The 27403-nt window shown below is 44.7% G+C and overlaps 1 protein-coding gene across 1 annotated transcript in view; it reads left to right on the forward strand.

Annotated features, from left to right (window-relative positions):
* LOC115088644 (exostosin-1-like) overlaps positions 1-27403 on the forward strand; it is a 109947-nt gene that overhangs the window by 66424 nt on the left and 16120 nt on the right. Inside the window, exons 7-9 of the mRNA XM_029596906.1 lie at positions 426-521; positions 18255-18344; positions 24713-24873. Coding sequence (XP_029452766.1) covers positions 426-521; positions 18255-18344; positions 24713-24873 — 347 coding nt within the window. The remainder of the gene's footprint in view (positions 1-425; positions 522-18254; positions 18345-24712; positions 24874-27403) is intronic.

Below are 27403 nucleotides of genomic sequence, written 5' to 3' on the forward strand. Positions count from 1 at the left end.
TCTCTTAACGCAGCCATGGCCCAAGAGTGGGAGATCGCGCCGGGACACCCCCCCCCCCCCCCACTGGACCCCAGGTAATTTAAAACATTTTGGGGGGGTTCGGGAGAGTGGGGGATTTGTTTTAAAGGGTCGGGGTGGGTTTTAGGGTTGTTTTGGTGTGCTGGTTTTCCTGCCCTCCCCCCCCCTCCCCCGATTTACGATTTTTGACGATAAATCGGGGGAATTGTTATTGTATCGCGGCTCTAACGATTTTTGACGATTTAAAATATATCTGACGATTGTTTTAAATCGTCAAAAAACGATTCACATCCCTAGTTCTAATTACTGAAGAGCTTTGTTTGGTCTTTAGGAATAATTGCTTTTCTTATGTCATTTCCTGTGCTGTGCATTTATTGATGCCTTGTGTTTTTTTGTTTCCTATACAGATCATTGTGTTGTGGAACTGCGAGAAGCCCTTACCTCCAAAAAACAAGTGGCCCTCTACCCCAGTGCCTATCACTGTCATTGAAGGAGAAAGCAAGGTAGGGACAGAGAAGCAGAGTGACAGAGAACTAAAGCAGCGCTAGACAAATGATGAATAATAAACTACATTTGAAAAAAAAGTTTTCTGCTGGCCTAATTATTTTTGCTGATTTTAACCAAATGAAAGGTGCTGATTCCACATATGAAATAAAAAAAATATGCAATACGTCAAATTTTTTCACAAATGAGACATGTTTGATTAAAGTCAAATATCAAGGGTAATAAGAAGTTCTGAAGAAGCGATAGCACATAATATATTTGTTTCATGCAAAAAAACGAGTCTATCGTCTAACCAAGAGAGCAATAGTTGTGTAAATTTTAATTGTTAGGGAGAAATTTTCTCTCCAATGGTTTTGGGGCTCTCGCCACACCATTGGAACTCCGAAGCTGAGACCTTTTCTCTGACCTTTAGTCCACTGTCTCAGGTTTTCAACACACGTCCTGCACACTTTGTGGTAGATTTTAAAAGGTGCGCGCGGGTGTACATGTGCGCACGCTACCCGGAGCGCACACATGGACGCCTGATTTTATAACTTGCACACACAGGCGCGCAGAAGTTATAAAATCGGGGGTCAGCGTGCACAAGGGGGTGCACAATTCTGCACCTTGCGCGCGCCGAGCCCACGCTGAGCCACGCTGCCTTCCCCCGTTCCCTCCGAGGCCCCCCTACCTTTTTCTTTTTTTGATTATTGTTTTAAAACTTACTTCAGCCATGGGGCTGAAGTAAGTTGCGGCGTGTGATCTCCCACACAGCAATAAATGGCCGCTGTGCCGGGAGCCTCTGACCCCACCCCTGCCCCGGGACCGGCCCGCCTCGCCCCTTTAGTAAAGTCCCGGGACTTTCATTCAGTCCCGGGGCTTTACACGCATCGCCGGGCCTTTTGAAAATAGGCCAAGCGCGCGTATGACCATTTACGCGCATAACCCTTTGAAAATCCGGCCCTTTATGTGGTGCCGAAGGTTTGTCTTGGTCATAAAATCGGGGGTTGGCGATGCACAAGGGGGTGCACCGAGCCTCGCTGCCTTCCCTTCGTTCCCTCCCTTCCCCATAGCCTGACCTTACCACCCCTTCCCCCCCAGCCCTACTCTAAACCCCCCTGACCTTTGTCTTACCTTTTGCGCCGGCCTCTGGGCAGGCACAAGTTGCGCACACTGGCAGCCTGCTGGCACACAATCCTCTGACACAGCGGCATATGGCCACTGTGTCGGAGGCCTCTGGCCCCGCCCACGCTCCACCCCCAGACTACTCACCCCACCCACTGGACCGCCCCTTTTTGCAAGCCCTGGGACTTACACGCGTCGCCGGGCCTTTTTTAAATAGGCCCGGTGCGCATAGGGCTTTTAAAATCCGGCCCTAATTATCTTTTGCATATTCAGCATATCTAAATAATAATGTTACGTTATTGCTATAAGAGTTTATGAGTAGACAGCGTTTTGCGGAAAAACTGGATGTGATTGGAGGAAATGGATGTGATTTTTGGATTCATCACACTAAAATACATAAAGATCACATGTTATCTTGTAGTCAGCAAAATTGATGTAGACCAGTGAGGATGAGACATAATGGAGGGAGAAGCTGGGCTTTGTAGCTATTATAGTGAGCTCCAATGCAATCTCAACAGGCCATGAACTCACTTTCATTTCCTCCCTTTTATACACCAACTTTGATTTCCTATCACTCTCTCTATATTTCTCATTTTCCTTTTCTTTCTTGCCTTAAACTCCTCTCTATCTCCTTTTTTCCCCTCTTTCACTTTTTCTAATATAACTCTGTTTCCCACCTTCCTATGACTCTGGTAGATAGGATAAATATATACTCAGATTTGGATTCAAATAACTCGTTTTGGCATGACAGTTTTACATATGTTACCAAAGTAATATACAGAATGATTAAAATAAAAGGGTAAGAAAAGAAAGGAAAAATATTACAAAATAAGTCAAGTAAAGATACAGGCTACAGAAAGTGCAGCTTGAGGGACATCTCAAGTTGTAGTGCTCGTCTGCATTGTCCCCTGGTCAGGCTTCATTTCTGGCCTGGTGGCAGGATACCACTTATTTTGCTGCTATAGCTGTTGATTCTCCTGTTTTCCCCCAAGATTATACAGAGTATTTTCTGCTCATTCTTTTGGAGGAAGTCTTGGGTTTTCCTTTTTAGCTTTGGGAAATGTGCATTTCTTACATCTTTGTATTTTGCATAGCACTGGAGGAAATGCATTTCTGTTTCTATTTCTCCAGTGTTGCACTGCATGCAGAGACTGGTTTCTTGAGGTTTCCAATTCCGTTTTTGTCTACATCTTTCTATTTCTAGTCTGTGATCACTTATTCTGTATTTGTACTTATCAGGCTAAACAGATAACCTGATATCGAATGGGCAGGCAATGGGCGAATTGGAGAAGAGCTATTTATCCATCTATCATAGCCAGATAAGTGCTGATATTTGGATTTATCTGCCTACAGTAGATGGATAAGTTAAACCTGTTTAATAGCAGGTCTAAACTTAGCCGGATATGAGTTATCCGGCTAAATGCTGCTGAATATCCCTTGTAAGTTAGCTGATTAACTCTTATCTGGCTTTGTACATTGTCTTTCAGCTTTGAATACTGAGGCCTTAACAATAAAAGTAAAACATGTTTGAAATAAAAAGGCTAATATAGCTCTATCCAAATAATGGGGCACATAAAATGTGAGAAGATTTAGCACCTGGGTCACCCAAGTGACAGTCTCTTGGGAAGGGTTCAGAGAGAACATGGGTCAAGCAGATGGTGTGGTACAGTGGTTCTCATCCTTTTCTCTATTGGGACAAACCTGGCAGATCATTTTTACAGGCATGACACATTGAACATTTGATTATCACTAGGCTAAATGTAAACATATACCCTGCATCCACAGGAATCCGCCTCCCCCCCCCCCCCCCCTCCCTAATCAATGGATGCAGAGCAGAACTAGGATATTTCAAACACAACTCACTATAAAAAATAGATATTCTGATTCTGGTGCTATCTCAGTAAGTCAAACACAAACTCCCTTACTACCAGGAGCATTGTAAAATATAAATCCTGAAAAAAAAACCTCAGTACATGTGTAGCATACCTTCTATACCACTGCAACACTAACTCCAAAAATTCAGACAGCAATAGCCCTTCCTATGAAAAGGCAGCAGTGCAGCACCAATGCATGTCCTATTGGGAATGAGAAAACACAACAAAGAAGATTGATACAAATCCCTACCTACTAGTAAAATACCTCACCTTAGTCACCCATACAGATCTGACCTTCACCAAATACAGAATAAAAGATCACAAATTACAAATATGGAGACAAAAACTGGAATGGAAACCTCAAAAAAGACACTGCCTGCAGTGCAAAACTGGAGAGTTAGAAACAGAAATATATATCCTCCTACACTAAACAAAGTACAAGGATAGAAGAAATGCACATTCCCAAAACTGACATATTATGGCTCTTGCACCCTGTTACTCCCCTTCCATACCTCCATCATCCTTCACTTTCCCAATTACCCCCCTTTCAATCATCTGCTCACACTCACATCCCTGCCCAGCATTCCTCACCCCCCACATCCTCTTCCCTGTACTCCCTCTCTCCCCTGCTTGACTCTCCCTACCCCTTCATCCCATCTCCCTCCCTGCCCAGCTAACCTGACCTCCTATTTCCCACCCTTTCCTGCTCAGCAGCCCCCACACTCCCTCTCCATTCCACCTTCATCTTCCCAGCATCCCCACCCTCCTTTCCCCCACCCTTCACAGGGTGAAGAGATCAGCAGCAGCATCACTCCCAGACTCAGCAAGGGAAGATAAAGTTTGCATCCCATCAGATCTGGGTGAAGGAGGAAACAGCCTTCCACTGGGCCAGAAAGAAGAGAAGGAGGTGAGAGTAGCCTCCCATCAGGCCCAATGTAAGAGAAGTTAACCAACTCCCACTTGTGCTGATAAGGAGGCAGCCATCTGCTGGCCCTGCGACACACCTCCCAGGACTTCGCAACACACAAGTGTGCCCCGACACACCTGTTGAGAACCACTGGTGTAGTGGACCAGGCCCAAAGGCTAGGAGGGTGTGCAAATGCCCATAGCTGGAAAGGGTTCACTTACTGAGGATCCCATCTATGACCCACTCTGACAGTAATATTCTTCTTGTTTTATCCCGCAATTACCAAAAAAATGGAACTCACTCCAAAATATATTCTAAAACAGAACTTTTATTTTCTGGTAAATGTAAAAAGCCTATGTACATCTATGCTAAAAGGATTGTCCCATGTTAATAGGGGAACAGAAGTAGAAGTTTGTTGTGTTATAGCTCCTCCATGAGGAGGAAAGCAATGGTGGAATGCTTGGCTATAAAATCCCAAGGTAGCATTTTGAGGCATGGATTGCCCTTTCTAGAGGTAGCACGCTCATATGCTTTCTCCCCTCTTTTGTTTCTTTTTGGGAAAAGGACATGTGTGTTTCTTAGAAAGAAACTTGGGATGGCATAGAAGACAAGATACCTTTTGCCCTCTTAAAGAATTCAGCTTATAACCCTTTTATTTGGAGAAAGAAGTTCCTTCCACCTCTCTTTCCTCATTTTGGGTTACCTTTTGAAATTTGTTTATTTTTACCCTTTGCCTGAGTGCCCAAGGGCCATGGGACTCAGTGCTATTACCTAAAAGGAGAGTAGGAGCTTCTCATCCAACAGATCCAAGGACCCATCAAAGATCATTGAAGGAATGAATCCTCATTTATTCTGTGGAGGAGGAGGAGTTGGACTTCAAAGAAGACCAGTGGCATCCAACCAGTGTTAACCACAAAGTAGCCCCTGGATAGCGAAGAAAGGAATGGAGAGATATACTTCAGGTATCATGAATAGTGAGGAGAAAGATTAAGAAATAAAGAGTAACTTCTATTCATCAGGACAAGTGATATGTGCTTAACACAAGGGTATGACTTATGGGACATTAAAGTATATCATCTAAATTGAATTAGAGAATCCTGAATCTTGAAATTGGGAGGGAACTCCAAAACTACCTTTACCATTGGCAAGGATCAGGACAACATGTAAAATGAAAAACAAAAAATCTTATAATAACCAAGCGAAAACTTGTACCAATTAAAAAAATAAGTGTATGTCTTTAATCAAAATACAAAGCAAAATATATCAATTAAAAAAACAACTAATAAATAAATCAAATGTAAAACAAATTATAAAAATCAAAATAGCTACAAATGATTACCCCTATATAGAAAATCAATCGAAAAGATACTGTCTAGGGCCCACAAGACAGACATACAAAACAAAAACAAACAACACAAAACAAAACCAAGCTAAGACATCACAAAATATCATACATATAATAAAAATTTCTTCTTTTACTTAAAACACCAGACTGGAACACAGAATCCCAGCAAAGCTCCTTATGTAATAATAATGTCCAATGCTGAATAAAAATGAAGCAATATAAAGTTCTTACAAGTTGCAATCTTTTAATAGTAAAGCAAAGGTTTCTTCCAAATCTTCACATGGAAAAATTCCAGAGGAAGAAAAAAGATGCATGGACCAAATTATTGAACACTGAAATCAATCAACAAAGAGCAACAGGAACAAAACAAATACTTCTTAATATGATGGTGCACAAACAGAAGCCATACTTACTGGAAACAGTCTCAGAAGGTCATAAAAAACAGGAACTTCCACAAAACTGAACTACATTCATTCAAACAATGCCCAGCATGTTTTGCCAGAGAAAGGCTTCTTTAGGGCAATATAGTTCACTTCGAACCCCCAATAGGTCCATCCCTGTTTTTTTCAGTAAAGGCCAAACAGAAACTGATTTCAGTGAAATTGGTATAGTAACCTCATATACAGGTCAATACAGTAAAGTGCGGCCGCGGTTACCCTGCTCCTAACCCGCTTTCTACCCACTTTTTGGCCGCGTTAGCCCTTCCTGCGATACACAATCCCCTTTAACCTACTCTTACCGCGTCCTTAAATCACTGGGTAACCCCTTCCGCCCGCGGCATGTATATTACATGTAAACGATCGAATTAGCTATTCCCTCCCATACAGTAACGCACGCCCCGACTATCGCTTTTTTACCCTGCCGTTTTGCCACACGTTTAACCTGCTAACTTACCGCCTACCCTTACCCCTGCATTAGAGGACAGGCAATCCTACGCTCGGGATTGCCAGTCCTCTCTCCCCTCCTCCCGAAGCAAGGCGCGAAAAGCAGCCTTGCTTTTCGGGAGGAGGGGAGAGAGGACCTGCAGTGAAAAGCAATGAAGCGACTTACTTTTTTTGCAGCCCCCCCTTCGGAGACGGACATCGGCGACGACGGACATGGCTCCCCTGCCTCCAGCTGCCCGCAAAGATAGATGCATCGCACGGGCAAAAGCGGCCCCTGTGCGTGCAATTGGCCGCTCAAGACGTGACGTCACATGCCGTGAAGCCAAACGTCGTGACGTCTCATCTTGAGCGGCCCAATTGCACGCACGCATGTTATAAAATCCGGGGTCGGCGCGCGCAAGGGGGTGCACACATGAGCACCTTGCATGTGCCGAGCCCGAGGGGAGCCCCGATGGCTTTCCCCGTTCTCTCCAAGGCCACTCCGAAATCGGAGCGACCTTGGAGGGAACTTTTTTTCAGCCCCCCCCCCCCACCTTCCCCTCCCTTCCCCTATCTAACCCACCCCCCAGCCCTAACTAAATCCCCCCCACCTTTGTTTCAAAAGTTACGCCTACCCGAGGCAAGCATAACTTGCACGCGCAGGCTGGCTGCCGGTGCGCCATCCCCCGGCACAGGCCGCTGTGCCAGAGGACTCGGAACCACTCACGGACCACCCCCGGACCACCACCACGCCCCCCAGCCCCACCTCCGGACCGCCCACGGACCGCCCATTTTTGAAAGCCCCGGGACATACGCGCGTCCTGGGGCTTGCACGCACTGCCGAGCCTAAGCAAAATAGGCTCGGCGCACGTAGGGGTAGGTTTTCGGGGGTTAAGTGCGTAACCCTTTGAAAATCTACCCCTAAGTGTCCAACCAAATCTACAAGAAATTTGCTACGTAAATCAATTATCTTTTTGAAAAGAAATCTGCAAATACTTGGCATTGATCATGTTCAGAACTTGCTTAGTTTTAGAGAATAAGGGCATAACTTACTGCTATAAAATGAGTTGCAAGATGGGATAGGTAAAGTATTCCTGATATTTGATGCAGTCCTTCTGTTTGTCTAACTGACCTTTTTGTTTGTTTTTATATTTGTTTTATTATTTTGTATTGCATTTTATGTAGTTTTTGTGTTTTAATTTTATTCACCACTTTAGGCAGGCTTTCTGAAGTCCGGGGAAGCAGTCTATAAATATTTTAATATGTGGCCCAGGCCCCGAATTGGCCTCTACTTTTGATTGTGATGGGATTATGATATTACTGAAGAATATAACAATGCTTTCACTTTTTTTCTTTAAGTACATGTGTGAAGAAATTAACTTTAGGAATAGTGTGCCCTATGTAAATATAAGCCTGGGCTCAGAGTGGGAGGGGAAAATCTGGTCATTCTCCAGGGGGATTTAGAGGGAAAGACTGACATGAGTCTGCTAGCTCTTCCAGTCCAGCAGGGCCCTCTGTTACCATGGATGCTGGTGTGTCAAGGGAATGTTCCTAGGCATTTCCCAAGAGATATGTGGGAGAAAGTATGGATCCTATCATATAGAAACATAGAAATGACGGCAGAAGACCAAACGGCCCATCCAGTCTGCCCAGCAAGCTTTCACAGTTATTTTTCTAATACTTATCTGTTACTCTGACCGTTGAGGTCAGGGCCTTTATTGGTAACTTTTTGGTTCTAATTTCCTTCCAGCCCTGCCATTGATGTAGCGAGCAGTGCTGGAGCTCATTAAAAGTGAAGTATCAAGCCTAATTGGATAGGAGTAGTAACCGCCGCAATAAGCAAGCTACTCCCACGCTTATTTGTTTACCCAGCCTGTGAAATTTAGTCCTTGTTGGTTGTCTTAATATAAATCCTTTTTTCTTCATTCCCCCTGCCGTTGAAGCAATGAGCTCTGCTGTATGGGGTAGATTTTAAAAGGGTTACGAACATAATATACGCGCGTAACCCTTTAAAAGCCTCCTGCACGCGCCGAGCCTATTTTGCATAGGCTCGGCGATGCGTGCAAGCCCCGGGATGGGCGTGTGTCCCAGGGCTTGAAAAAGGGGACGGGGCGTGGGCGGGATGGTCCAGGGTAGGTTGGGGTGGGGCCAGAGCCTCCAGGCCCAGCGGCCATTTGCTGCTGTGCCCGGGATCACAGGCCGGCCATCGCCGGCGTGCATAACTTACGCCTGCCCAGAGGCAGGCGCAACTTCGTGAATAAAGGTAAGGGGGGTTTTAGATAGGGCGGGGGGGGGGGGCAGGTTAGGTAGGGGAAGGGAAGGAAAAGTGGGGGGTGCCGGAAAGAAAGTTCCCTCCGAGGCCGCTCCAATTTCGGAGTGGCCTTGGAAGGAACAGGGAAAGCTTGCGTGCGCCAAGCCCCTAGGGCTTGGCGCACGCAAGCCCCTAGGGCTTGGCGCACGCAAGCTTTCCCTGTTCCTTCCAAGGCCACTCCTGTCCCTCAGTAGGAGGCTTAAAATCAGCATTAAGGGCCTGATTTTCAAAAGCATTTACAAGCATAAAACTGGGTTTTACATGTGTAAATGCACTTTACTCATGTAAGTTGGCTTTTGAAAATTGCTACAATATATGCAGCTGAATTCTCCATAGGTTTTACTCGAGTAAGTGCACTTTACTCAAGTAAATAGCTTTTGAAAATTGCTATGATGGCATGTTACATTTACAGAACACTAATTTCCCAATTATCTACACAATTATAATGATGCTTAGATAGTGACCATCATAATAGGCATCATTGTGCAGTGCTATGATGGTCACTATCTAAGCATCATTATAATCGTGTAGATAATTGGGAAATTAGGGTTCTGTATGATCACCCTTGTGACTCATAATTTCCAAAAATAATTCGTCGTTCTGAGCATTTGAGTTGTATGTTACATTTACATGCATAACTCCTTTGAAAATTACCCCGTAACACAGAGAGTTTTCCTATAAATGTCTAATATACCTCCACCTCATTTATGAGCCCCTGATTGCTCCAAATATGTAAAACCCAGGGAACATACCTGATTCAATAAGATTTTATCATATTCTTGATGCCAGGATTTTGTGACCAGCATAATATCTAAATTATGCTGTTCAATAATATCTGTTACATACATTTTTTTATTTTGTAAAGGTCTCGCATTCATATATCGGATCTGTAGTAATCGCCCTGATTTATGATAATTATCATTTAATGAGATGGGTTTAATAGCAATCAATGCTGACTGCCTTGGGCAGTATCCATGTCTCAGACTAAATCCTGAGTACCTCCCCTGCCTGTTAAAACAGGAATATTCATTAAGCTTAAAAAAAACCCCTAAAAATGTAACATATAACATTAATCATACTGCAAATGCAACCATCTCCATAGGGAAGCCAGATTTCAAAACATAGTTCACTGCAATCACTGCAATGTTCCACCAGGTCCCACAAAGGGGCAGGCCCTTTGGCGAGCCCTTAGGTGATGGCCCGCCAGGTGGAAGCGCGCCTAAGGGCCTCCTTCTTATAGCAATGCATCATCAGCATCAGGTGACATTACATGACCTCCTGGTGACCTTGCAGCCCAGCAGCAGATCAGGAAAAGTCTTTGCAGGCAAGTTTCAGGCCATAAAGTGCTAAGTGCTTGTGCAAGATCAGCGTTTCAGCAGCATGAGGGTAAGTAGTTGCATTTATCTGGATAAATTCCAATTTATCCAGCTAAAGTGTGGCAAACCCCTACTTAGATAAATCAGAATTTATATGGATAAGTAGCGCACAAATGCTATACTTGCGTATTTTTATATCTAATCTTAAAAACATACATGTGGAAATTTTACCTGCATAATTTACATGCATTTATTCCCTGTAACGCAGAGTTGCTCACCTGTAACAGGTGTTCTCCAAGTACAGCAGGATGTTAGACCTCACACATGGGTGACATCATCAGATGGAGCCAGATGTGGAAAACTTATGCCCAGCATGCTCTATATCACATGTCCATGCGGGGTCTCTCTTTAGTCTCGTAACATAGAATTATGATAAAATAAAAAATAGGAGAAACCCAACTCCATGGGGTGGCAGGCGGGTTTCATGAGGACTAACATCCTGCTGTCCTTGGAGAACACCTGTTACAGGTAAGCAACTCTACTTCCTCAAAGAACAAGCAGGATGGTAGTCCTCACATATGGGTGAATCCCTAGCTACAGGTGATCCCCAACACAAAAGGGGACCAACAGATACCTAACCAGGTGCCAATGGGCACAACAACACTGGTGCTGTTGGTAACAGAAGGGGAGACAGCCTAAACCCAAACAACACTTGGGATAGTTGGATACTACACATCAAACAGGTTCTGGAGGATATAGACTGGCCAAACTTACTGTCGCATAGACTATCCCTAACCAACAGTAATTCAAACAGTGAATGTGTGGAGAGAACTCCACATCGCAGTGTTGCAGATCTCCTCCATGGGAACTGCTTGCAAGTGGGCCACCGACAATGCCATGGCTCTGTCAGAATGAGCCTTGACATGTTCCCCAAGATGCACTCCTACCTGGGCATTATAGGAGATGCAATCTGCTAGCCAGTTGAATTGTGTCTGTTTGGCAATGGCAATGCCCAACCTATTCTTATCAAAAGAAACAAAAAGTTGGGTGGACAGTCTATGGTCTTCTGTCTGCTCCAGATAGAAGGCTAAGGTTCGATTGCAGTCCAAAATGTGCAGTGCTCATTCACCTTGGTGTGAATGGGGCCTTGGAAAGAAAATTGACAGGAAGATTGATTGGTTAAGATGGAAATCCATCACCACCTTAGACAGGAACTTATGGTGCATACTCAAGACCACACTGTCATGATAAAACTTAATATAAGGTGGATAAGTCACTAAGACCTGGAGCTCGCTGACCCTGTGTGCTGAAGTGACTGCCACCAAAAATATGACCTTCCAGATCAAGTATTTCAGGTCACAGGTGCACAGTGGCTCAAAAGGAGCTTTCATCAGCTGAGCTAACAACACATTGAGATCCCAAGACACAGCAGGAGGCCTTAGAGGAGGCTTCAATTGAAACAGGCCTCACATGAAACATACAATTATAGGCTGTACAGACATGGGAGTACCATCTACACCATGGTGGTATGCACCAATTGCACTAAGATTAACTCTGACAGAGTTGGATTTTAAGCCAGCCTCTGAAAGGTGTAGCAAGTAATCAAGCAGTTTTTATGTGGGGCAGGAGAAAGGATCTAGGGCCTTCTGCTCACACCAAACGGATCTTCTAGTGGAAGGCTTTCTAAAAGCCACCAGGACCCAAGACAGATCCTCAGAAAGATCAAGCGGCTGCAGAATCAACCTCTCAACATCCAGATTGTGAGTAACAGGGCCTGGAGGTTAGGATGCCGCAGCCTGCCCTGATCTTGCGTGATGAGATCTGGGGAAGTCCCCAGATTGATCAGTTTCCATATGGACAACTCACATAGGAGTGAAAACCAGACCTGTCTCAACAATGAGGGTCTATGAGGATCATAGTCCCTCTGTTCTCATGAAGCTTCAAAAGAGTCTTTGCCACTAAGGGAATCGGAGGATATACATACAGAAGATCCTTGCCCCATTGACGGGCCAGGGCATCTGAGGCTGGTTTGCCATCTAACTTGGACAGGAAGCAGAACCGAGTAACCTTTGTGTTGCAGGCCGATGCCAACACTGACTGAGAGGAAGGAGGGGTGGCCAGATATTCCTCAGACCCACAAGGGGGATTGGTGACTGGCACCAGGACCAGAGGAGACCATCACGAACCCCGGGCATTGATGGAGGATGGGTGCTTCTCGCCACAGGGTCGCTTCAGGGGCATTGTGGCAAAAGCCAGTGTATCCCCATGCCCGGCACTGTGCATCAATGGGGACCGGTGTCAATGCTTCTTACGCTTCCCTCGATGCTCAGCTCAGTCCTTCCCCAGTGCTGAGGCCAAGGCTGACGAACCCAGCATCCTCAAACCAGAGGAAATCGACAGTGGTTGGTCTCCAGCGCCCCTATTCACCAGCAACCTCAACAGAACTGATGATCCCGCCAATGTCGATGATGCAGTGTCCATTGGTGCAGCTCAGAGATCCTTCATTGCCGATGCCGCCAATGCTGATGGCTCAGATTTCTTCAACCCAAAGAGATGATCCATCTTGTCGAGTTGAAGCCAGTGTCCCTTTGGGGTCATCTGGGTGCACAATCAGCAACCCCAGATGTCATGCGATTCTCCCAGGCAGAGGATGCAGACATCATGAGGATCGGTGATCGATATGGTCCTCGGGCACTGGGGTCATCGACGAAAAGCAGACATAGCCATGATGGGACAAACTCAAAGGGGTAGAAGACGGAATGATGGCAGTGGGTGTCAATGGTCGGCGGGCACTGAGGCACCGCCACCATGGGGGGAACCGACTGCGAAAAGAAACTTACCCGAATGCCAAAAACCCTGACTGGGGACACTACAGGGGGACCTGGCAACAGACCGGAAGAAAAGATCAAGAAAAAAAAATGTGAAAAATGTTATCCACAAGGTAAAAGCCAAGTTTTTAGAGCTCAATCAAACCTCGAGGCTCACAGTTCCGTAGAAAAAAAGAGACTGAAGAGGGACCCCGCATGGACACATGGTATAGGACATGCTAGGGCATGCTCAGTGTGCCTAATCAAAGTTTATAAAAATTTTAACATAAGTTTTCCGAATTGGACTCCATCTGATAATGTCATCCATGTGTGAGGATTACGATTCCACTTGTCCTCATAGAAAGTGAGTTTTAAAAGTGTAAATTGGGAGATTTCTTAATATTTGCACGGCAATGAAATTACCAGTTTTATCAGTCTACCAGTTTGCCGAGTCTATCTGCAGGTTATGGAGACTCTCCTGCCCTAACTCCCACATTTCACCCGGACCCCCCACCCCCCTCGGTCTTTCACTTTTAAGATGTTTGCGATCACTTACTCCAGATAACAAGCAGGTGTAAATATATACAAGTAAGCTGCCAAATCTGCATGCATTAATTGCATACAAAATAGAAACTTATTTGCATAAATGTTGGCCCAACCCTGGAACGTGAGTATAAGCTCTTTATATGTGCATATGCTAAGTTTTACACATGTAGCTTTTGAAAATTCACCTTTTAATGTCTATGTACATGCTGGTTGGCTTACTCCACTATGCATAGGCCCATCTTGTGTGACATTAATTAATATTAGTTGAAATTTCCTCATGTACAGGCCATCAGGCGGGTTACTATTTCCAGTCTGCAGGGATTCAGATATGCCTCAGGAACACCCCTAAAGTGAGACTCTATGTGATTGGGCCCAGGGTTGTAACAAGCCAATATTGAGGCAATTTTCCAAACTGCCCACATTGGGACATAGTTTGCAGGGGACTTTTTACCTGTGGGGTTTGCATCAGATCTCAATGGAAAAGTACATGTGTATTTGCCCTTTGAAATTTTTTGTGAGCACACTTGATCTTGCTTTTTGTGCAGTTACTTTTTCCAGGGAAAATAACACACATATTTGAAAATGCGATCTCTCCTGACCTAAATGTGACCCCTGAAAGGTCTACTCTCTGTGTGGCTAAAAGAGTGTGCATTGTCGAACAGTGCATGTATTTTTTGCCATATCAAAGCCAGTTTTCAGACAACCAATTTACATTGGTAAAATGCTTTTTTTACCCAGGTAATTTGCTTTGAAACAGGTTAATACAGTAAAGTGCGGCCGCGGTTACACTGCTTCTAACCCACCTTCTACTCACAATTTGGCCGCGTTAGTCCAACCCGCGATTCACTATCCCCTTTAACCCATTCTTACCGCCTCTTTAAATCAACGAGTAACCCCTTCCGCCCGCGGCATGTATATGAGATGTAAACGATCGGATTAGCTATTCCCCCCCATTCAGTAACACGCGCCCCGACTATCGCCTTTTTAACCTGCAGTTTAGCCGCGCGTTTAACCTGCTAATTTACCGCCTACCCCTACCCCTGCGTTAGAGGCAGGGGTAAATGTAGACGGCAAACTTTCCCCCAAAAGAAAACCTAAAAACCTAAAATCCCCTCCTCCCGAAGCGACTCGACATGTAAAATATGTGAATAAGTGTAACCAACTTACTTTATGTTTCTTTTTCAGTCCTTTCAACCTTCTCTGACGTCCTCTGGAGGGGGCAGCCGGCGGGGGCAGCCGGCGGGGGCAGCCGGCGGCGAAAGCGGCTTCCACCCCTGCCGGCGAAGATGGACGAACGCACGCCCGTAGTGCACGGGCGCTCAAGCCAATGAAAGCACATGAACGGGCGTGCGTGACGTCACGGCATACGTCACGCACGCCCATCCATGTGCTTTCATTGGCTTGAGCGCCCGTGCACTACGGGCGTGCGTTCGTCCGTCTTCGCCGGCAGGGGTGGAAGCCGCTTTCGCCGCCGGCTGCCCCCTCCGGAGGAGGGGGGCAGCCGGCGGGGGCAGAAGGTTGAAAGGACTGAAAAAGAAACATAAAGTAAGTTGGTTACACTTATTCACATATTTTACATGTCGAGTCGCTTCGGGAGGAGGGGATTTTAGGTTTTACATATTTTACATGTCCAGTCGCTTCAGGAGGATGGGATTTTAGGTTTTAGATATTTTACATGTCCAGTCGCTTCGGGAGGAGGGGATTTTAGGTTTTTAGGTTTTCTTTGGTTAAAGTTGGGATCCACTTCCTGGTGCCTGTCATTTCAAATGCCATTTGAAATGACAGGTACCAGCGCACCCAGGATACTGTATAGGTGCTGTATAAAGCACCTATACAGTAAAATGGGTTGCGCGGGCCTAACGCTTCACGGACGCTTCTTGGACGCGGCTTGCATTTGCATGCGATTTTAATACAGTATCGAGCAGTAGGTGAGCCGGACTGTGCGTGCGGCAAACGCGGGTGCGCCCGGCACTAACGCAGCTCTTCCTACCGCTCCTTACTGTATCGGCCTGAAAGTTAGCTCCTGTAGGAGAAAGATCCAGCATTTTCTCTCAGGAAAAAAAGAGAGAAGAAGAGTCTGGAGCCAGCTTGCAAGGTGCAGGGGGGAGAAGGTTAGAACCAACTGATTCCCTGGGAGAGGTGTCAATACCCAAGGAGAGGAGTATGAACTACGAACAGAGAGAGAGAGAAGGTCTCAGGTCTATGAATAAGAGAATTAGAGTCTTATATAATCAGGAATCAATTGCTTGATAAGGTACAGAATTTCTGACACCAGTTTCCCTTGAGAAAAAAATAGAGATTTCTTAGGAGAAGCCATCAGGGAAGTAAGCAAGTCGCTCAGTGGTCCCAGAAGCTCTCCCCATGAAAGTAGTGTTGCAAGGTAAGTGTGGCAAGGGTACCCAAGAAGATAATTGCCTGATGGGAAAGGTGCTTGCCCTAAACCCCAGCAGTGGTCCCAGTCTGTCATGGTAAACAGGAGCCCACAACCTGCTGGGGGGACATTGTTGCTCATCTGTATGTCTCAGCCAGGATTTGGACTGAAAGTTTCCTTCTGCAGGAGTTTATGTTGAAGAAACCTCAAATTAAGCACCAACAATCAGGGATTATCTGATGACTCCAGTGAACAGAGGATGTGTGAATTCGCCTGCATCAAACCATAAACAGTTGGAAATAATGTTAGTCGAGGAAGTATGAAATGTACTATTTAATGCAAACCTGTATATGAACTTTAAGGGCACAATTCAGCCAGCCATGTGAGATAAAGTTAACTGGACATTCCGATCCGATACTCCACCCTCAATATTAGGCATGTCGTTTTGTTTGAAATGAAACAGGAATTTTTGGTTTATCCTTGGCACAAAAAAAAAAAGGAAAAAATTGTTGCTGTCAAAATTGTAAAATTGAAGGCCCCTTCCCCAGACACATCTTCCCATGCGGTTCCAGAAGTTGAAATGGGCTAGGAGTTAATCCCCTGTCGATCCTGCCCTGCTGGGTCACTATTTCAAAATGGCACTGGCCTCAGTGCTGGCTTGGCCGGAGCCATGAGACCTGGCTGGGCAGGAGCAACTGGACATCGCTCCACCCTATTTGGACTTCTGGAGATCCCATGGATAGGGTAAAATATATACGGGGAGAGGGGGGGGCTCCACTTTTTAAATTTTGATGGTGCTGAGGGGCCTTATTTTGGAGGGGAAGGGGGAATGGGGCCTCTTCGTTTTGTCTTGGTTTAATCTGTTGCTTTTATCATTTGTTTCAGCCATTTTGCTGTTTATTTTGTTTCAAATAAAACAAAACTAAATAAGCCTCAAATGAAAAGAAAAGAATGATTTGAAAAGAATTACGTGTACGCCCCTACTGAAAATCAGTGCTAACTGGCCATAATTTAATCACATCTCAGCAACACCCCAGCACCACCGCTCTTTGTCCCACTATATTTTATGTGGGCTGCAATTTGCCTGAATAAAATTTAACCAGTCAGCCGGGAGACAATTTCAAACAGCAGATTTAGTCTAGCTAACTCACAAAATTAGCCAGACAAAACTTTGGAATATCGACTCCTTTGTAAATAAAAGCAGCCATGTGAGAACAATAACTTAAGTGCGATCTCCCCTTCTTGACAATAATGCAACAGGTTTTGCATCCAGGAAAGTTCCCAGTAAATTAACAGAGCCACCTGAGATTACACCATCTGATTAACCTAAAACCTCAAGAACTGAGATAGTTGCATAACAACTCATTAACCAATAACCATCTACACATATCTAACATACACTTATGAAATCACTCCTCCCATGTCAGTCAGCGCTGACTGTTTACATATGTGTAGATGGTTATTGGTTAATGAGTTGTAAGGCAACTATGATACTGTGTAGCAGCCATTTATGTTCATAAATGATGGGTTTATGCAGCTAAATGGCTAAGGAAATTCAGCCCTTAGAGGGTAATTTTCAAAGGCATTTCCATGGGAAAAACCATGCTTCATCCATAAATATGGATTGTTATAAAATTGCCTGCTTCATATGAGGGTAAACTTACGCAGGTATGTCCTGTATACACATACGTTTGCCTGGACAGAGAAGAGGCCTTTCTGGGGTCGAAGTTGGGAGGAACATTTTTTTATTTTATTTTTTATGTATTTTATTTTATTTAAAAGCATATTTATGCTGCATAATCCAATGATCTTAGCAGCATACAAAAACATACAAAATCAGCATTAAAATACGCAAAGTCTATCTGCAAAGTCTATCTACTAGAGCAGGGATGGGCAATTCCAGTCCTCGAGGGCCACAAACTGGTCGGGTTTTCAGGATATCCCTAATGAATATGCACAAGAGAGATTTGCATGCACTCTGCCTCAGTCATATGTAAATCTTTTTCATGCATATTCATTAGGGATATCCTGAAAACCCGACCGGTTTGCAGCCCTCGAGGACCGGAATTGCCCACTCCTGTACTAGAGTATGCACATAATTTGCTTGAAAACATTTTGTGTACATTTTAGTAGATGTAATTGTGTGTAGGTGGTTTTGAAGGGATAATTTTTAAAACAAACATACTAGCATACGTTTGCTTTGAAAATTGTGTAACTTAAGTGTATTTTTGCTGACTTCCTTAATGCAGGCAGTTACACAATTACCCCCTTGTGGTTGTTTCCTACAGACCATGAGCAGTCGGTTTTTCCCATATGACATGATTCAGACAGATGCAGTGTTAAGCTTGGATGAAGACACTGTCCTGTCGACTAACGAGGTAGGTTGGACAATTAAGAAAAAGTGCTGTAAAATATTTAATTTACTTTTCTTTTTTTGTATCTAAACACTCACAAATGTCATTTACATTGGCCTTTGAAGAGTATGCCAATAGTAAGAAAAAAGAGAAAGAGAAAAAAGATATCTACTTCAGGAAATCCCTATACAAATAGGGCCGGATTTTAAAGCCTACACGCGGGGGGTACATTTGTGCGCGCTACTCGGCGAGCACAAATGTACGCCCGATTTTATAACATGCGTGCGCAGCCGCGTACATGTTATAAAATCCGGAGTCGGTGTGCGCAAGCGGGTGCACACTAGTGCACCTTGTGTGCCGCCGAGCCCTAGGAGAACTCTGATGGCTTTCCCCATTCCCCCCAAGGCCGCTCCAAAATCAGAGCGTCCTCGGAGGGAACTTTCCTTCCCCCCCCCACCCTTCCCTCCCTTCCCCTACCTAACCCGCCCCCCAGCCCTATTTAAAACCCCCCCCCCCCCTAACCTTTGTTTAATAAGTTGCGCCTGCCTCTGGGCAGGCGTAGGTTGCGCACACTGGCACGGGAAATAGTATAGCACCACCTTTTAGTGTGGTGCTATGGGGGCGATAATGTGCAGCACGGCCGCACCGCGGCAGGCGAAACCGCACCGCCTTAATGCGGCCAGCTGCACACTAGCTCCCTCCGCCCCTTTTTTTGCCACCCCCCCTTTTCCACAGCAGCTCATCATTCCGCAGGAATGATGAATCTAGGCCAAAGTTAGGTAGGTTACACAGAATAGTTAAAAGGACTGAAGGTATAATAAATATTGCTAATTCAAAAGATTACATCATCAATGAAGAAGAGTGGTTGGTATGCTTCTTGATGAGCTCTTCTCCATATTATCTTTCAAGAAATTCAAAAGCTGATTGGGGGTTCCAAAAAAAAATCTGTTTTTTCTGTGTTTTATCAGACATTTACATTGAGATTTCAGGACAAATTTAGCACCCAGCTGAACTGTATCCTGATGCAATTTTTAGCGCAAATCCTGTTTCGGGCATATCACATGGCATAACGCCAGGAAAAAAGGTGTCGTTATTTCCAGTATTAAAAACCGTGATAATCTGCATTGTGCTACTGCAACGCTAAGCACTCCTTATTTTAATTTGCTCCGCCCTAACCCTGCCCAAACTCCTCCCATTTGGGGAAAATCTTTAAATTTGCATACACATCTCGTGATGCGTTATTTATCACAGGCTTTATGGCGTTATCATGGGCATTAGGGCCCTAACGCGATTTGATAAATGACCCCCTTAGGCACCTAAGTATTACAGTAAAAATAGTAGGGGTGTGCAATCATTTAAAACAAATTTGCAGTCCCAACCAAACATGGCCACTTATTTGCTTCCATTCAAACATAATGAATCACTAACTGGTCTGAAAACGCCCCCAAATTGTTGTGTTTTTCATTTCAGTAAATAGTGTGCATTATTAGCCAACCTCGTGCTCTAATTGCTGTGAAATTTTAATAAAAATAAAACATGCCACTTCCATAGTTCTAGTAAAAGAGGCAATTGTTTGTTTTCTGGCTGTACTGTTTTACAGCTGTAGTACTTCATAGATATAAAACAATATGGCGCCATCTGCACCATTTTTATAAAGGCCCCAACAGAAGAGGAGTGACTAGATATTAATTCTGCCCTTTTCACCAGTGCTATGGAAGGGGTAAAGGTATAGCAGGGGTGACATGGGCTGTGGAAGACACAGGGAAAGGGGGCTACGAAGGAGTAGGGGATGTTTGGGTTGGGGTTTGTTTTTTTTTAACATTTATTTTGATTCGACAAATGAACCAAACAGAAATAAACATTAAACAAAGTGAATTCCAAGAAAAATAAGACCCAAAACCAAATATCTTTCCTCGTCACATCTCTAGAAAAAAGGCTCCTAAATTTAGGACAGCAATTGTTCTCCCTAAGTTTAAGACTCTGAGGCCAGATTCATTAAGGCTTTTCTCCCATTTTGTGTCTATGGGAAAAACCCTTAGGGGTACATTTTCAAAAACAGTGCGCACGCGTACTTTTGTTCGCGCACCACGCGCGAACAAAAGTATGCTGGATTTTATAAGATACGCATAGCCGCGCGTATCTTATAAAATCTGGGGTCGGCGTGTGCAAGGGGGTGTACATTTGTGCAACCTGCGCGCGCCGAGCCCGACGCGCGCTGCCTGTTCCCTCCGAGGCCGCTCCGAAATCGGAGCGGCCTCGGAGGGAACTTTCCTTCTGCCTCCCCTCACCTTCCCCTCCCTTCCCCTACCTAACCCACCCCCCAGCCCTATCTAACCCCCCCTACCTTTGTCGGCAGATTTACGCCTACCCGAGGCAGGTGTAAATCTGCGCGCGCTAGTGGGCTGCTGGTGCGCCATCATCCGACCCGGGGGCTGGTCCGGAGGCCTCGGCCACACCCCCGGGCCCCTAGACCCGCCCCGAACCACCCCCTGACCCCCCAGACACGCCCCTCCTGCCCCTTTTACGAAGCCCCAGGACTTACGCGCGTCCCGGGGATATGCGCATGCCGGCGGCCTATGCAAAATAGGCGCGCGAGTGCCTGTTATTAAGGTGACTAAATTTAGGAGCCTAGTATAGGGACTCAGTGGGTGAGAATTTTTATTTAGAAAGATCTAGATGCCCAACAGGCACATAGATCCTTTCATTATCAGCTTCTTAGTTCATTGCATATTAAATGACATTTTAGTGGGCATGTAAAGGAGCCAATAATCAAAATGGTTGCATTTCCGCAAAACCTGCTACAAATTTTTACCCATAGGGATAACCAAACTAATTAAAGCAAAACTATTTGGGTAGATTTGCTGTGATTATTGGTCCCTCTGAAAAGTACTGCACAAATTTATGCCTGCTTTTTTCGTACAAGTCGTTTTTGAAAATTACATGTATAGTTACCTCCCCAGACCTACCCTCACCCCGATGCATCTAAAACTCTGCAGGTAAACACATGCACTCTGTTGACATGCACATATAACTGTAACTGCTGAGCGCCTGATTTTCAAAAGAATTTATGCTCAAAAACCCCTATTTCTGCATGTAAATAATCCTTTGAAAATCAGTTTGGGATCTGTGTACATGAAAGTATGCATGGAACATAATTTTGTGCATAATTTTACATGCATAATAAGCACATGCTCCTGGGGTAGAGTTGGGGTAGAGAAAAGATTTATTTTATTTATTTAGAGAATTTTATATACCGACAACCATTTGCACATCGTATCGGTTTACATGTAACTTATAACTAGTTGGGAATGCCCTTACATAGAACAGGAACAAAATGTACAGTAACTTACAACAACAAGATAAACTATGTAACTGAGAAACTATTTACAGAATTCGATGGTATATAGACCATAATTTAGTTAGAGAAGCAGTCCATCGTATGATTGAGTAACTGGGAAGGCATAGGCGTGTTACAGGCATAAGAGTGTTACAGGATAAGCAGTCCATAGTATGATTGAGTAACTGGGAAGGCATAAGAGTGTTACAGGCATAAGAGTGTTACAGGATATGCAATCGATCAAACTTTTAAAAGAGGAGTGTTTCAGGGAAAGTTATAGCGGGGGGGGAGGGGGGGACAGCATTAGAACTCTAAATAATTGTAGACACAAGGTGAGGAGGCAGGGAGTTATACTAGGTAGTTCAGAGTGGTGGTATTAACTGCAGTAGTTCAGAGCGGTGGTATTAACTGCAGTAGTTCAGAGCGGTGGTACTAACTGCAGCTCTGTGGGTTGTCAGACTGGTGGAAATCGCATGAAGGGTAGGCCTGTAGGAACAGCCAGGTTTTTAGCTTTTTTTTTAATTTGGGAGTGGAAGACTCGGTGCGTAAATCTGGGGGCATGGAATTCCATAGAGTGGGGAATTTCCATGAATGCACTGATTTTCAATGATTTCCTTGAATGCACTGATTTTCATGTATGAGGGTAAATCCACATAAAGTTTACACCTGCACATGAGCAGGTGTAACTTAGTGCCTGTCTGCTGTGCTAGATTCCGTGCACAGCTGCAAATTTACAAAATGGATTGATGTGCATAAATCCACTTTGGAGATGATATTCAGTAAGCTAGTTAGTGGACAAGTTATTTGGTTAAAGTTAGCCAGATAGATTGTCCCATATATTCTTCAGTGGGATAAACATCCTGCTGAATACACTTTCCTAAACCAGCTATTTTTGGATATAGACAGAGGGACGGTATCTTTCAAAGGGATGCGGGTGTGTCGGAACACACCCGGAGACGCGGCTATTTTATAACATTCCCAACATACGTAAGTGTGCGCCCTGTTTTGCAGCGGGGCATGCATAGCCGTGCACTTCCTGGTGTGAGCCACATAAGTGGGGGACCAATTTCACTAGTTTGTCCACTAGTTCGCCCAGTGTAGAGCTAGGTCCTCAAAACCCCCAGTAACCTCAGACCCTTTAAACCCTTCAGAAATGGCTGTTTTTCCGTTTTTTTTTTTTTGTTTTTTTTAATTACACCTCCTCCATAGCAGAAGTAAAGTTACGCGGCACTAGACCTGGGCGTGCATCCAGGCACGTAAGTGTTTGCATGCACATCTCTTTGCCCCGCCCTGGAAAGCCCTGGCCTATCCAAACCATGCCCAAACCATGCTCCATTTTGAATCCGATTGAGATTTTCGTGTGTTGCGAGATGCATGCGCATGTAGGTGACTTTTAAAATCCAGCACACGGACACATATCCTACATCTTTGCGCATCTCCCGATTTTGGCACACGCCCAGCTTTTAAAATTCACCTTTCAGGGTTTTTAGTTATCTGGCCTATCAAAAAATATCCAGATAAGTAGAGCTGTGAAATTTAGATTTATAAAAAAGAAGTGAAGGGGCCCATGACCCACTCTTCTTCCTCCTCCCATGAAATTCATCCATGGTCCTGTCAGGCCTTGCATCCTCCACCCCACATCACCTCCAATTTTAGAAACTTTTTCCTAGATAGGTGAGTTTGGACCTCTCCCTAACCCCAATTCCCCTGCTTTTTTTTTTTTTTTTTATTGTGATCCCACCCTGGACCCACCCATTGGGCCAGGTTTTAGTAGGCATGTCCGATTTTATAACATGCATGTGCAGCCGCGTGCATGTTATAAAATCCGGGGTCAGGCGCACAAGGGCACACCAAGCCCTAGGGGAGCCCCGATGGCTTTCCCTGTTCCATCCGAGGCCGCTCTGAAATCGGAACGGCCTCAGAGGGAACTTCCCTTCCGCTCCCCCCACCTTCCTCTATTTAACCCTCTCCCCAGCCCTACCTAAATCCCCCCTACCTTTATTTTCTTATTTACGCCTGCCGCTGTGCCGGAGGCCTCGGTCCCACTCCCGCCCCGCCCACTCTCTGCCCCATTTTTCAAGCCCCGGGACATACATGCGTCCCAGGGCTTGTGCGCATTGCCAGGCCTATGCAAAATAGGCTCGGCGTGCGCAGGAGCGGGTTTAAAAGGGTTATGCGCGTAACCCTTTTAAAATCCGCCCCACTGTGAATAAGTACTAGGCCAGCCACCCCCCACCACTGCCTGAACCTCCTCCTGTCCTTCCAAAACTTACAGTCCCCTGCCAGGAGCAAAGAACAGTGTCTCCCACTCCCGTTGCTTCAAGCCCAGCTGTTGACTGAAGATATAAAGAGGCCCCTAGACTAAAAGGTTGCTCCAATTCTTTAGCAGGCAGTGGTGGGAAGGTGTGCATATCTGGACTGAAAGGCATATTCCCCACTCAGCCAGCTTAACCCAGAACCTGCTTCCAAGCAATTAACAAATTGATCCATAGGATCAAAAACTGCTGCAAAATGAACTAGATCCTCAGAGAGGTTAAGTGCAGCTTTTACCCTTCATCTTACCTATCAAAAGCTACAAAATAGAGCAATAAACTTATTTTTGAGGCCACCACTCAGTGAGAAACCAGTGGTTCTCAGTGCATGAGCACTATTAATGTATAAAATCATAGGCAGAAAGAAAGCTTACTGAAAAACCATAGAGCTCTGCTCATTATTTATTTATTTATTTGTATTCACAGCCATTTATATTCCGCCTGATTGCCAGAACATCTATTTCAGGCATGAGGAAACATAAATAATAAAATAACATACAGACAAATATCATACACCACAATAATAAAATAAATATAAATAATATACAGCTAACAATGTGTTTAACGTTTAACACATAAATCTAGGCAAAGATTGTTCTTTCTAATAAAGGGAATTCCTTGAAAACAGGAACTAATTCTACAGCTTTCACTATAACATAGCTTCTCTTCCCATGTTATTTTTCATTACCTCCCCTTTCCTTTGGTAAGTAGCTCACCAACTGTCTTGTCACTTTGATCCCCAGGTTGATTTTGCTTTCTTTGTATGGTGTACTTTCCCAGAGCGCATTGTGGGTTATCCTGCCCGCAGCCATTTCTGGGACAACAGCAAAGGATGGTGGGGGTACACCTCCAAGTGGACCAATGAGTACTCCATGGTGCTGACTGGTGCTGCATTCTACCATAGGTGAGCATGGATATTCTGGCTCCTTCCATTAATAGGACAGTCAATGGCAGATTTTTATTTCTAGCTTAAAACACCATGTTCGACATAGTCTATTGTCACATAAGCACAATTACAGTATAGCTTGTATATACTGTAAAGAGTAAAAGATCTCGATTTCATGCTCTTGGTGGGGTTGATTTTCAAAGCAGTCCATGCCTCTCCATCAGAGGACTGTCACAGTAATGGCTGGGTTACATGAATGGGGGAAAAGTAATAAAACTGTTAAATAAATAAATAAAAATGGGAAAAAAAATCCTCAGGTAACTGTGAATGAAAGCTCAAGCACAACAGCCCCAGTCAGGGCAGACCTGTGATTGGAAGGAACATAAGAACATAAGAAATTGCCATACTGGGTCAGACCAAGGGTCCATCAAGCCCAGCATCCTGTTTCCAACAGTGGCCAATCCAGGCTACAAGTACCTGGCAAGTACCCAATCACTAAGAAGATCCCATGCTACTGATGCCAGTAATAGCAGTGGCTATTTTCTAAGTCAACTTGATTAATAGCAGGTAATGGACCTCTCCTCCAAGAACTTATCCAAATCTTTTTTAAACACAGCTACACTAATTGCACTAACCACATCCTCTGGCAACAAATTCCAGAGTTTAATTGTGCATTGAGTGAAAAAAACTTTTCTCCGATTAGTTTTAAATGTGCTGCATGCTAACTTCATGGAGTTATGTTCTCAAATAAAAAAACTGGTTAGGGGTCCCTTAATCTCTCTCAGGTGGTCCTTGGGAGGACCCTTTGCCCCTGTTTTAACATTTTCAATTTGAGCCTATTTAAGCTCCTTTAAAATCTATCAAATGTCACTTTGGAGGCAAAGAGCCTGTCTCACTTGACAACCACCACTAGTTGGCTTGAATTTGGGATATTTAAAGCAATTATAACACCCATTTTGCCCTGCCATCAAAATCACTTTGGGGCCCTAAAACTCATAGGGGCCACCTCAGGAGGTCCATCTGACCTGTACACAACTTTTATTTTGCCAAACTGTTTAATTTAGAGGGAGCTTTGGGCACTTTAAATGTTGGGTCAGTGGACATTTCCTGGGAGCTCTGAAATTTAGGTGCCGCTCAAGCAGGGTCCCCCCCTACCCAGAATCAGTGCTTATTTTTTCACCACTTTGTTTATTTTTTATTTAAAGTTGAAATTTGCCCTGTTTTCAGCCACGAAATGGGAAACACCTTTGAGGATCACTTCCAGGTCGCGGCCCAGTCTGTCACTGGTGTTGGGCACTTTCTCTTATGTCCCCGACGTTGAAATATGGCTTCTCTAGGCAGCAGCAGCAGCTTTTCCAAGGTTGCCACTACAGTGTGGTGCAGGCTTTCTCGCAGGACAAGTCCCACCTCCCTGATCACTCTGGGACCAGTAACATTGCTGGCTCACTTCTCTGAGAAGCCGCGATGCAGGGAGCCCTCATGGCTGTCCTGATCAGCCAGCCACCTTCCTCTTTCTCCACCACGGTTAGCACGGCTGCTAGAAAGAGCTTCACATGGGAAGCTGCCACAAATCAAGTCAGGAACACCCCCAGCACTTTGGACTCTCTCTTGAATGGGTTATAACAGCCCTAACAGCTCTCTCCCAGCAGCAACACAGACTTTGGCAGATAAAATAAGATTTGGGTTTTTACTTATCCAAGGTTTCTTTCCTCTTTATTTAATTTAAAAAAAAAATGTCCCCCCATTTTATTTTTAACCCCTGGGGTTACACTAGCAAGGGCTTATAGTTGCTGTGGGGGAAATAAATTCCCTCCTGAACCAGTGTGTTCACGTCAGGCAGGCTTGGCATTAAGGATTTCAAATAGCACTGTTCACAGCAGATCCTAGCAGGTATTAACCAATGGCCATTCGGCAAGCTCTTGGTAAATAACATACCATGTTTACCAAGAACTTGTAACTCCTAATTGGCATATGAATTCCTTCATTTGCATGCATGGGCTCATAAATTTTTCGGTGCCCTCGATTGATGAATTTTTCTCTCCTTGACTGGAACCAGTTCTGGCCCGATCTGCTTATTCCTGGTCAGAGCTAGGAGTGTGTGCAGCAGGGATTCCCATGCCTCCAGGAGAAACACTTACTGTGAAGCAGAAATGACTCCGAGCTCTTCTGTGGCAGCAGGCAAAAATTCTTGACTGGGATAGAAAACAATAAACATAGGGACGGTAACTTTGAAACAGCTGCGCGGATGCACATCTATGCACATATGCCGGCTCGTGCCAAAGGACATGGCCATATTATAACATACGGGTGTATATGCATACATGGTATAAAATAGGTTGTACACGGGTACATGTGCGCACAATTTTATATGTACACACGCATGTGCATGCAAATGCCGCCTCTACCACGTAAGTGGGGGGATTTCAGTAGACATGCGTGTCGATGCAATTACCAGTTTCCCCAGTTCATAAGAGCATAAGACTTGCCATACTGGGTCAGACAAAGGTCCATCAAGCCCAGTATGCTGTTTCCAGCAGTGGCCAAGCCA

Source organism: Rhinatrema bivittatum, chromosome 3 (assembly GCF_901001135.1).
Source record: "Rhinatrema bivittatum chromosome 3, aRhiBiv1.1, whole genome shotgun sequence".
NCBI lineage: Eukaryota > Metazoa > Chordata > Amphibia > Gymnophiona > Rhinatrematidae > Rhinatrema > Rhinatrema bivittatum.